This window comes from Mchenga conophoros, linkage group LG10 (assembly GCF_057382185.1).
Source record: "Mchenga conophoros isolate Kocher_MC1m ecotype Shallow Benthic linkage group LG10, M_conophoros_male_GT1.1, whole genome shotgun sequence".
In the NCBI taxonomy this organism is placed as follows: Eukaryota; Metazoa; Chordata; class Actinopteri; order Cichliformes; family Cichlidae; genus Mchenga; species Mchenga conophoros.
The window spans coordinates 27,810,657-27,823,933 of NC_140535.1; the positions used below are offsets into that span (position 1 = coordinate 27,810,657).

Genomic DNA, 13,277 nt, shown 5'->3' on the forward strand with positions numbered 1-13,277 from the left:
ATTTTTCAGGCTTTGGCAGCTGTATTCGAGGAATTTCCCAACTTTTGGAGTAACTTACAAAATCTTATCTTATCTGTTAGAGTCACAAAGAGAGTAGGAAAGGTTGGATGGATAGCCTCACCACAGGTTTCATTTTAAAACAGGAGGCTGCTGCACCTTGATTGTTTCCTGACTTGGTTTCTTTTAATTTGAACCAAAAAATTTCCAACATTTTAGTCAATACATGATCATTGCAACCATGAAAGCTCCTCTAAAACCAATTCAAGCGTCGATATTTCCTCAGCTCTGTTTACTCTAACTACAGAATGGAAAACTGTGGAAAGACTTCGTATCACCTGCAGTAGTATCCTGGAGGTGTGCATGCTCTCACCACACATTCTATTTTATATTTAAATGCCTGCTTAAATGAAGGAAATTGCATATATCCAACCTCATTGTATCCATCCTTTGCTTTGCAGCCACAGCACCAAATGTCCCTTAATTCACGGCTGAATGTAGTCCACAACAAAAGAACGATTTAATCTGTTTGTTAACGTCTGCTAAAAACTAAAGTGCTTTGTGGTTGTTTTAGGGAATCATGCAGCAGTTTGATAAAAATGAAACTATAACATGTCTGACCCATTTTTAAAGATTTACGAGAGCAAGATGGCTTTTTAATAGGATTTGTCGATAATGCGGAAATGCACAAGCTTTATCCTTTAAAGAGGAACAAAAACAGTAATTACTGTTAAGTGTTTATTACCAAGTGATTATACAGTGCTTAACTTGTACATGCATGTTGGGTTATTATATTTTGGCAGCTTTATTTATATAGGTAAATTAGAAGAACAAAAGGGGTGATTTATTTATTTATTATGTTGTTTGTTTGCTTGTTTTTTTGCTTAATAACACATATTAAGACTACGACATGGTGTTATTTTAAAACATGAAAAAATCCTGAATGGAAAAATATAAAACGCCAAGCTTTACCCTTGATTTAGCAGAAAAAGATGTAATGAAAGCGAATTATTTGATATTGGAGCATTCAGAAGAGGCATCAGTGGATTCCTGCTACTCGCCATCAAATGCCAGAAGGCCCCAGTAACTGACTAAAGCACCACATGGTGAGTGTGGACTGAGGAGACAAATTAATTCATCAAAGTCATTTGAAAGCCATCTTAAGGGAGAAGCAGTACTAAAATGCCACGATTTAAGGCTTCCTGGCACACTTTGTGTTATGTAATCCTATCAGGTCCTCTTGAGAATACTGTGTTCACATAACAGTAGTTGTTAGGGATGGGCTAATTCAACATTTCCTTTGGAAATGTAAGGCTGGGAATAGCCTGAGGATTTTCTCTCTGTTGCTAGAAAAGGCTCTGCCGTCTTCCAGGTTTAATATGAGGGATGCCTGCTACAAGGGACCGGCGGCCAAACCAGAACATATCGATGGAGCCCAGTGAGTTCCCGTGGATTTCCACTCTCACCTCCACTTGGCACAGAAAAGGTTCAATATTTAGAATAATGAAGTGGGAGCTTGTTCTGTGGGCTTGGCAGCAGGACGACTGACACCACCGACTGTCAGTCACTTGCTTCCGTGTTGCTATGGAAACAACCTTGTTGCTCCGCTGCGGGGCTAAGAAAAAGCTTGTAGAAAGCATTGGTAGAAAAAAAAAGAAAGAGAAAAAACATGGCTGCATGCATGAGTCATCTGCTAACACATCCACCCAGAGCTCTCCAGTTTTATCACTGCGAGCAGCCTGTCAGAGCTCCCTGCACGACTGTAGCTAAACACAGCCGCAGCAGAGACCACATGAGAGAACAAAAGCAACCACAGACTGAGTTAAGGACCACGGGGGGAAGCCAGTAATCACCTTTGACTCAAGCATACCGCCATACCAGCTGCAAATCTTTTACTCATTTCTAATCACAGTCCAGCAACAGCAAGATGAAAGGGTTAGAGGGGAAATCCAGTCAGCAACAGCCAAAGTCATTTTTAAAGGAAATACAACAAATAGTCTCCAGTATATTTGCCTTTATTACTAGGATTTTTTTCTTTTTTTTATATCATTATGAATAGAGTTAATTTTGAATAGCCCGTATGAAGTCTAAGGAGCTTGGAAAAGGAAGCGTCTGGACTTCTTTAAGTTGCTTGAAGACTTGCTTAAAGAAGCCCAGACGCTTTTCTTTCCAAACTCCTTAGACTACGATCACCTGGATGACTGAGAACCTTCACAGACATATGACTCATGAAGAAATTTTAGCACTTTTGAGAGCTTCAGAATGCTTTCAGTACATTTACTAGGTGGATTCTGTTTGCTGGGCAGTCTCAGGCTTTTAGCTTTTAACTACTGCTTCCAAATATTATTTCTTTTACCCTCAGCTTCCCAAACCTGCAGCTTTATTTACTTGGACAAATAAAATCAGTCCAGGATGTCCTTGCTCTTTTCTAAAGTAACCAAGTATCCACTGAAAATCACACACATATTAAAGCTGTAATAAAACTGCAGTTCTTCTTCCTCAAGAAACCAGTTTGTCCTTTACAAAGTCTCGAGGTCACCAGTAAAGTGGCAAGCTCAGTACCACAAACACCAGTCAAGGCACTCTAATCCAAAGCACCAGCCTTCTTTCTCAGTATTACTCTGCTCCAATTGTGTTGGATGATTTTATCTATGTATTTGTTCCTTTCAATTTTCAGAGATTCACACTGAAAAAACATAAGATAACATAAGAATAATGAGAAGGAAGGATATGTAAACTAGGGCAGAGCAGCGCCTGCAGATTGATTTTAAAGAAGCATTTTTTAGCCCGGCTGAACCGGCGCAGGTCGAGTAACATGTAGTCAGTCGTGCCGCTGCAGTGTGATGGTGTGAACTGAGATTAAGCCCTGCTTTAATCCTCCTCCGCTCCACATGACCTCACTGTGATGCATGAGCCACAGGGAACTGTCATTGGTGCGTCACGTCTTCTCCTGTGTGACCTGCAGCCAATCAGAGCTCCTCAGCTCAGCATCCACCCCCAACAGCCAGCCGAGAGTGAGGGAGGAGAGAGGGGAGTAGAGGGGAGAGAGAGGGAGGGGAAAATATGGGTTTCTATGAATGGAAACATGGAGGAGAGGATGCTGGTGATGGAGAAGCCCAAATAGGGACAGTCCCATACTGTCTAATTTCCTGGTGTCCACCCTCTTCTCTGTCTGTCTTTATTTTACCTAAAAATTACTAGATGCATAATTAAACAGTGGAAAGCAATCAAGAAGAGTTACTAAAGTAAAAGCACATCTCTCTGCTTTACTGCATTAACAGTGTTTTCAGCCAGGTTCTGACACCTTGATTAATAATCAACCATCCATCAATTAGCTTTTCCTGCTCTATCTTGCAGACAGTTGCCTACCCTCAGCTGACACTGAGCAAGAGGCGTCATTCATCCCGGACAGACAACCATGCACATCCACACCTACGGCTAATTTGGATTCACCACACTGTGTGAGAAAACCCACACAGTGTGCAGTCCCTTTGAATATTAATTACTTCAAAGAGCGTGGAAGAATAAATCACAAACAGAAAGGAAAACAATCCTAACCTTGTTTTTTTTTCTTTATGTCCATTAAAATCTCCTTTAAAAACCTTAAAGAGAAAATTTTTTGTTTAAACCAGTAATGGAGTATGCTGTATGTTTACGCAGCTTTGAAAGCAAAAAGCAGAACAGAGGAGCTGTTATAACACAGACCTGGGCACAGTTTGTGGAAATACTGGATGAGTTTGCTGGTTTTGCCCTGGAGGGAGACAAAAAACATATTCTTATCGCTAAATGCCTGTGTGATCATGAAAATACCTTGGAAGTGACTCAGTACCAGATAAGAGCCCCCCCCCCCTCCCCACCTCATGTTTTCAACAAACACATTATTATGTCTCTAATGGGAGCTGACTGTGTAAAAGAAAGGGGGGAAGGCGGTTCTTTTTTATGTTTGGTGGAGAGCAGCCAAGAGAAAGCAACATGGGGGTCAACAGAGTCAAAGAAGAACAGCTAAAAAGGCATTTATTCATAGCAAAAGGATAAAATGATATTAACAAAATTCAACATTGCCATGCAAGGCAAAAAAAAAACCCTAATAAAATTCTGCAGAGTAAAAAGTGATAAAAGCAAAAGACTGAGTTAGTGGCTAATCAGGTGAGGGCTCAGGTAGGAGGTAAAACTAAATGAAATAAGCCGTGCAATGAAATTGTGAAAATTAAAAGCATGCAACATAAAACAGAGAGCAAAATTAACTGCTAAAACCTACACGCTAAACAAACCACAGCAAGTATAAAAACAATAAAAATATTTGTACTGGATTCATTGGATCCATTCCTCTAACAGTAACCCCACTTCTAAAAGTCGCTGAAAAGATAGCTTTGGATACGTCGCAAACCACATTGAGATTTGGTTGAAAGGGTGGTTCTTTTTTCACCTTTTCAGGCAAATTTAGTGGAAAGGGACCAATCTGCAAAGATGGCTTTTAACCTTCCAGGTTTCAAAGTTAATGAGATATCTGCCTGACTTAGTTGAACGTGCTATGATCATCGTTTTCATGGTTGTATCTCCATGATCCAAAAAAAAGATGCCGATCTTAGGCTAAATTGGGACAAAATCCGATGTCAGTGACTAAATAAATGCAGTGACAGGCAGATTTAACCCAGAAAATGTTCGGTGCTTGGTGGGACATTTACTAAAGTGAAACAGCCCACCGCTACTGCAGAAAGTTAGATGTGATGGTGATATTTTGGGAGCACTTTAGAAACATTTCTAACTCAAAGACCTCCTTTTCAAGGATATCTTTTGACCTGATGTTGGCAGCAGGCTTAGATGACTAAATTCACATTACGGCTTTGCAGACAGACAGTGTTGTTCTTTCCTTTGATCTGCGCTTTAAGAATGAGAACTAGATATTTCACCAATACAGCGTCTACACTTTCAAGGAGAAGTTTACCCATGAGGTTACAGTGGATGCTGCTTTATGGGAGCAGGCGTCTACTACTCCTTTCGTCATGTTTCTAGGCCTTGACCCAGTTTGAGAGCAGCATCAAGGACCTAATGTAAGACAGGTTTCTACAGGAGGACATGTAATATAAAACTTTTTTCTTTGTCAGGCAGATAAAGAAATATGATGCTGAATGAAAACCAAAAAGATTTAAAACACAGTAAAGAGTTTCAAGCTACTTTGCCTTTTTATTTCTCCTCAGTGGTGTGAGTTGTGGACAGAAGCATGAGGTTTTTGGGTTATCTGTCCATTCCTCCGCTCTGAACTCATGGACACGATATTTCCAGGATTTCTCAAGAAAATTTCTTCAAACTTTCCAAAACATTCACCTTGATTTGGGGATGAACGTATTTGGTTTGTGGAAGTCAAAAGTTAAAGGCTTGTTAGCTTTCTGATGGTTCGTCTGTGCACCTGTGTTTCACCCTGTCACCTTGAATATGCTTCAGCTTCCTACCCCCTACCTCTTTTGGCCTTTGACCTCAAAAGAATTTTTACAGCCTTTTTTACAGCATCTGGTCAGTTAAACTTCTGTGATATTTATCTGTCCACTTAAACTGTTGTGAATCCATTTCAGCTGCTTTGGTGCAACCCAAAGTGACAATGTTTTCTCAGGTGGTGGCCACACATCGTTGCTCTCTTTGCTTTGTGCTGGTTCCCTTGTCACTGTTAGTAGCATGAGATGATGCCTGTAGGCCATTCAGGTTGGACACGTTGCCCAGCTTCTCCAGGGTCATGCGAGAGGGTTTGCAATGTCTCCCAGTGAGTGGAGGAGATATCAAGAGACACGAGGAGAGCTGGACAGCTAGAAGGGATTCAACCCAGCAGCAGTATGAGATATTTTGTGCAAGGAGTAACACGTGGAGCGCTGACGGAGCTCTGCCAAATGACCTCCAGTGGATACTCCTGTGCATGTTTCTGACCAAACTGTCAGGATCAGACTTCATCAGGGTGGAGCTGGCCTGGCGTTCGCTACAGAACTGGTAGGTTGCACCGGTGGCAGCCCCATCTTTTCACAGAGGACAGAGTGACACTGAGCACATGTGACTGATATAAATGAGTTTTGTTTTTTTTAAGTGTATATACCAGGTGTTTATGCTGTAATCAATCAAAGAGTTGTTGTTTTTTTCCTCCTTCCAGTCTCTCAAATATTGAAGTGAGATATAGTGATTGGAAAGGCCATAGCATGTGATTGCATTTGAGTCACTCTGATGATAAATTATCAGTGAAATACAACCTGTAATTTGTGTAAAAATTACAGGTTGAATGAACCTGTTAAACTATAAAGTAAACAGGACTGTGATCCTAAAGCTGCTGCAAGATATCACCGATTCTGGACTGTCGTGTTAGTACAGTAAAACACAAATAAAGTTTCCCTTTTGTTGAAAAGTTCCTGAGGTTCATGAGAGTTCAAGTCTGTCGTGAAGCTACAGGAATACGTCATACTCTAACTGGATATATTCAGCTCAGTGTCAGGAGGGGAATGAGTAATTGCCTTTTCAACATATTTAACTATTTCTGTAAAGATGATCGTCAGTGAAGTTATTTGTAGTTTTTGTGGTTGCCATGGCATGGCTCTTTCTCCAACACTGTAAAGTATTGAGAGAGCAGGAAGAAAGGAGAGGCAACAGCAGGTTGTAACTGCAAATGTAAAAAGCAAATTAGAGCTTCTTGTTGGCAACATGAAATGTAAATTAAGACTTTATGCGCAGGTGCAACTGTTTTCATCTAATCTATAAATAAACTGCTCCAACGTGATGGATGACAAATAATAATCAAGGGAATATCTCATCATAAAAAAGTGGCTGCAGAGTAAATGCAAAAAACTGCAGCTGCTGTGGCCACTTGAGGAGTGTTAGTCCAAAACTACATCTGCAGCTTCATACAAAAAAGTAGATATTTTGCACCTTTATAACAAAAAACTCACCCACTGGGATTTTATTATGTTTTAAATTAGCTAAAAAATAAATAGCTTGCTGTGTGATAAATTGCACTAAATGCCTTTGCAACAAGACAAATTCTACTCTTTTATTAATGCGTTGTTTCACACCAATCCAACTCAGCAGGTTTAAGTATCTACACCCCATACCTGCACAGTCAGTGAATGCATCAGCTGATACCTTAGCATTTTTATTCATTTATAGCCACTATTACAAAAACACCACAGCGATGGCCAGAATACTAAAACATGGCTCCATGAACCACTGGGAGACGTGCTTTTTTCTTTTTTTAAACTATGAGTCGTGCAAAGCTACTCTAGAAGCTCTCATTTGAGTCCATGAATTAAAATACTTTAAATAAAGCTACGTCTACTTAAAATCAAATGTATTTAGGACCCACCCATCCACCCTGACCTCCTCTGGTTGTGAATTTGCATTGTCATAATTAATCCCGCAAGAAAGCTTTGTTACTTTAAAGGACACCATGTTGCCATGGGTACGAGTAAAATGGCTCATGCTGTTGATGTGCTTGGGAGGTCAGTCTTGCGATGAGACCACGCTTTGTTAGAGTCGTCTAATGGTATTTGCTAGTAAAAACACACATCTTTTCAGTCGTACATGGAAATTAACTCACTTAGCTGTCTCTGTTAGCAAGAGTACAGCTGAATTAATTAAAAATGTTGAGGTTGGCTGCCGCTGGCTTTGAGTTTTCATTGATTAAACCCATGCTATTTGACATATGAGCCACAGAGGCCCCTTTCACGCTGACTGTATTTAATTTTAGAATATGTCCCTGCGTTGTACTCAGCCAACCCAGCTCATTTATTAGGGGGAAATTAAATGCAGTGCACTGAGTACTGTACTGAAAGTGTCCAACAGAGATTATCTGTATTCAGTTGCCCTAGTGCTACATTTTAAACTAATATGGAACATTATGCAGTATATCTGTTGAAGTTAAAATACGATGGATATATTGTGCTCCAAAGAAACAGAGTTCAAAATGACACATTGCACAAGCAGGATGTGGTCAAAATCAGCCTTTGGGAGTGATTATATATGTAAGGCTGATATAGGTAAAGCTAAGAGTCTACACAGCAGACATTTTATAAACAAAAACATATTTTCAGCTTAAATAAATCAAAGGTTATTAAAAAGAAACATAGTGCTGGTGATTTTTCTCTGGTGAAAGGTCAAAATGCCTTTTCGGACACCATCATTTTTTAGATGTAGGAACAACCCAGCTGTAAAATGCTGATCGAGGTCTAGACTAAAATCTACTGACATCTGGTACAGATGATGTTGTTGTTGTTCTGCAACTGCTTTTGGCAATCCCAGTGATGCTGAAATATTTTTGTTTTGAACAAAGTACCTGACCATAAGTGCTTTTAGATTTAAATCTAAGCACTAAAACAGACACAAAACCTATTGTGTTTAGCACTAATTAGAATTAGTCAATTTTCTACGTGCTGAACTAAATAGTAAACAATGTCCAGCCACAGCAAGTTATCATTGTGGTAGCGATGTGCAACAGATTTTTTTACCCACTAGTCTGGGGTTTGCCTAACATCTAAAAACAAAACTTTGAGTTAAGTGTTCTCCACATCAAGACATTTTTTAAATTATCTATCTGAAGGACCATGGATTAACTGGTGGACAGTGCCCTCGCTCTTATTTTGAAGGTTCAAGTCATTGTTAACCAACCAGCCCTGGACTTTTTGTTTTTGTTTCACTTCTGTCAGACAAAGCCAGTCACTTCAGATGCCTCCCAAAGAGTCTTTGGTCCTGGGGTTGATCAGCTCAAGTGCTTACCTGTTATGCTCTTGAGTTCACTGCAAGTTGAATGGCCACTCCATCCAGAAGTGGATGAATTTGCTGAGATAACTAAACATATTTATGTGTCCGAGCAACTATTAATCATATTATTTAATCTTTAATTTATTAAAGGGTTAGTTTATCTCGGGGCAGCACGGTGGCACGGTGGTTAGCACTGTTGCCGCACAGCAAGAAGGTCCTGAGTTCAATTCCACCATCAGGCCGGGGTCTTTCTGTGTGGAGTTTGCATGTTCTCCCCGTGTTTGCGTGGGTTCCCTCCGGGTACTCCGGCTTCCTCCCACCATCCAAAGACATGCAGCTTGTGGGGATAGGTTAATTGGATAATCCAAGTTGCCACTAGGTGTGAATGTGCGAGTGAATGTGAGCGCGAATGGTTGTCTGTCCCTGTGTGTTAGCCCTGCGACAGACTAGCGACCTGTCCAGGGTGTACCCCGCCTTTCGCCCTATGACAGCTGGGATAGGCTCCAGCGCCCCCCGCGACCCTGAAAAGGATAAGCGGAAGCGAATGGATGGATGGATAGTTTATCTCCATTTCCATTCACCCACACATATGCACAGCATCCCCCAAAAAATTATTCAACTCTTTGGGAAACAGTGTCGTTAGTGTTTTTTAGACCTACTTTGATTCAATATTTTCACTTTTCAGTGATCTTTGTCAGTTTTTAGTTGCAGCAGAGTTTGGCTGAGGTACCAAAACTACTTGGTCAACTTTAGCAAAAGATAAGGTTTCAGGTTAATATAATCCAGTGTCCTCAATCATAGGTATAGAGACCAGTCAGCAACTCACTCGCACCTCTAGTTGCTAGGGAGAAATGTGTACTCCCCAACTGGTTGGGGAGTACACATGGAAGACACTAACTTATTGCTTTTTGAAACATGTTTGGTTGCATTGGTAAGGCACAACTTTTACGTTGACGAGAAAGCCTCACTACAGCTGATCGAGCACTATCTTTTTGCAGACGAGGCACTGACATCCATTCAAACTGAAGGCGACCATGCCGACTTGCTAGCAACCAAAGCAATCCTTGTGATTGCTTTGGTTTATTACAGCCTTACATAGCTGGTAGTCTGGGTGTGCTGTGTATATTCGGTTGATGTAAGCATAGGGTGTTAGAATATGTTTAGAATATAGCATGACATTTTTTTGGACACATATATACTTCAGTTTGTAAGTTTCTCTTTCAGCACAGTAACCTCTGAACACTCGCTGCCTCCCATCTGTTGTCCCACTTAATGAATCACCCCCAGAGGAGTGCACAGCCTCAGGTGCTGTTTCCTGGTTTGAACCTTTGTTCGATCATGCCCTGCTTTCTTTAAAACCAACATTACTGCTTCATTAACAAATCATGTAACCAAAATCAGAGCTTCTCAACACACCTGCCGGAAGTTTTAGATTGTGTGAATGCTTGAAGGATTTTCAGGTGTGACCAGATCAGATTATTGTATCAGTCCAGTTCAGGAGAGTCGTTTTTCACTGCTTGTGGCTCCTTAATTAAAAAGCCATTGAGCTAACATCACTTCAGTTCAGATATATTTTCAAGTTAATTTGAGTGCTATGGAGACTATCCAGACATTAGGTTACTATGGTTACCTGCATCTGGATGTGGCCTAGTTATCGTGGTGACTCATGTACAGCAAGCCTTCAGTCCTTCAAACGACCCTCCTCTGCTTCCTCCCACTCCTTCTCCTCCTCCTCCCCAGCTCTCGTTAACCTTAAGAAAAAGGCACACCTCCTCCAGCGTGTGCAGATGTGGCCAGATGTTGTGATATTCTGCTGCACTAAGCAGAACTTTGTGTTATAAAATTTTTAAATCCTTCAAGGCAAATACGCACATGGGCATTCCACAGATGACATGCATGATATCAGAATTCAGGGAGTGCCCAAATTGAATCATGCTGCAGCCACACGCACACACACACACACGCACACGCACACACACACACAAACCAAAATGAAGTGATTTCTCATTTGTGATTTGTTTTTTATAATTTTTTAGCTCTAAAAACATGTAATTTAAATTGCATGGCTTTGTTTAACTGTGATTATTTAGAAATGGTTTCTGTATTTAATATTTGATTTATATTTTATACCTATATTTTAAGTATTAATGTTAATTTCAAACAGAATTACAAAGTGTAAAGTTAAAGGTGTTTTGTTTATTGTGAAATATCTTGTACAGCTCATCAGCAGTGTCCATTAGGGGGCGGTACCCCACACTTTGAGAATCACTCATGTAATAAATTCTGTTTAGGTTTTTCATGTGATGTCATATTTCTCAAGAGTGGTCCACCATGTTGGACGTGATACAACCTCTGGTTTCTAGAGAAAAAAAATTGTATTCCCTGACCCTTTGGCAAGTGTTTGCTGTGAAATTGGTGATTAGCCTTGTGTATGTTAAATGGGCCCCGACTGATTTTATGTGTTTGAGCTCTTATTCATTGACCCTACAGCACCATGTGCCTAGAAGATAATCCATGACTGAAAAACCCGAATAGTAGAGGTGAGGCCTAGCACATAGCTAGCAGTTACACCACATATGTCAATCAAGAAAGCCATATCCAAGATTAAGCCTCACCGGTATGCAAATGGATGTGTGGATGAAAATGGATGAAAAATAAATTCCCTACCTTACAGTTAATATAAAGGAAGAAACTGTGCATAGAGACCCAACCCTTTTTTGTACCAGGCTGCAAACACGTTCATTAACATGGGAGTCTATCGGGACTGACTCGTTTTTGGAGCCAGCCTCAAGTGGTGACTAGAGGAACTGCAATTTTAGATCATCTTTCAGCCTGCCAGAGTGCGGGTTTGCCTTGTTAAGTGAATGGCATGACTTATTATAAAAATGTAACTTTTAATAATTTTACTGCTATGTAAAAATGTGATTGCTCTGAAGCAGAAAAATGACCACAGATGTATATTTCTGAGATCTGTGTGCTGTCATTTCTTATTACTTATAATCAGATATGCAGTATCTGTGCTGATGCCCACACCTGTGACGAGCCAAAACCAGCCAATAATACCTGCCAAAACTTGTTTGTGTTAAGGCTCCAAGAAAGCATCAGTAATGCTGTTTGTTCCGGCATGTTAGTATTGTGGATCCTTGAATATATTTCCTAATAAACCTAGATCATGCTGTCAGTCGATGATGTAAGATGATTTTTCTTTCTGACCCATTCTTAACTGTGTCGTCTCTCCTCACCACAGTAACTGCCCGTGCTCCCTGGCTGCCGCCTTGGCCAGAGCCACAGCAGACAGCCTCCTGCAGACTGACCTCTCTATTCACCACCTCAATAAGACTGTAGAAGATGGAGCTGACCCATTACCACGTGAGTCCCCAGGGAGCCCACGAGACCGCTCTCTCACACAAATTAGGTCTCTCTCTCACTTCATCCCACACACATGCACATAGGCATATAACCACCAGGGCTTTGTCCCAGTTCTCCCCCACAAAGCTGCACGGAGAGGTGTTTGACCGCTAGAGGGCACAAAGTAAACTCCGAAGCACACCCAAAGCTGTCAGCCAGGATGTGCTAAATCCAACAATGGCCAGCATATTTACATCAAAATGGCTTTCAAGCTACATGAAAGCTGTATACTGGAGAAAACACAGCATGCAAAGATATACAAATTACCTTCAACAGTCAACATCTGCTCAAACTGCAATTAGGCTGTCAGTTTGTCAGCTGTCATGTTTTGCAGAGGACGAGATATGTATTAGTCAAAAATAGTCCCAAAGAACTGCTGTTTGACATGTACATTGCCAGCTGTTTTTGAAGGCAACTGTCTTTTTGTTTTTTGTTTTTTTAAATAAGCTGAAATGATGTATTTATGACTTGTTTTTTAACTTAATGACTTCTTTGGGAACTAAAGTAAAGGAACCCGTTCAGTATTGACAGTCTAAAGTGTTGCTCTGTTAGCCCTTTTGATCAATTTGTGAAAAATCAATGAGGAAAACAGTTTCATTTCAAAGGGAGTCCTTCAACTGTAGCTTGCTCTCTTAATCCTGGTGGTGGGGTTGTTGGTGCCAAACTGGTCTGAGTATTTCAGAAACTGCTGATCTACTTCACAGCCATCTCTAGGATTTACAGAGAATACTCGGAAAAAAGGAAATATCCATTGAGCATCAGTTCTGGAAGGGAATAGTAACTTAAATAACCACTTGTTACAACCGAAATGCAGAAGAGCAACTCTGAATGTTGAAGCAGATGGACTACAGCAACAGCACTAGTTAGTCAGCTAAGAACAGGAAACTGAGGCTACAGTTCACCAGGCTCACTAAAATTGCTGTCTTGTCTTGAGTCTTGGTTTCTGCTATATTTGGATTGTAGGGTCAGAATTTGGCATAAACAATATGAAAGCATAGCTCCATCCTGCTTTGTATCAATATTTCAGGCAGGCGGTGGTGTAATTGTGTGGGGGATATTTTCTTGGCACACTTTGGGCTTCTTACTACCAACTGGGCATCATTTAAACACCAGGTCCATCCCTTTATGACCACAGTCCACCCATC

At 40.7% G+C, this 13,277-nt stretch overlaps 1 protein-coding gene across 3 annotated transcripts in view; it reads left to right on the forward strand.

Annotated features, from left to right (window-relative positions):
- Window positions 1-13,277, forward strand: part of ppm1e (protein phosphatase, Mg2+/Mn2+ dependent, 1E) — a 60,718-nt gene that overhangs the window by 30,884 nt on the left and 16,557 nt on the right. For all 3 annotated transcript variants that reach the window (XM_085289675.1, XM_085289672.1, XM_085289673.1), the window contains exon 3: window positions 11,972-12,093. In XM_085289675.1, the coding sequence (XP_085145801.1) occupies window positions 11,972-12,093 (122 nt within the window). The remainder of the gene's footprint in view (window positions 1-11,971; window positions 12,094-13,277) is intronic.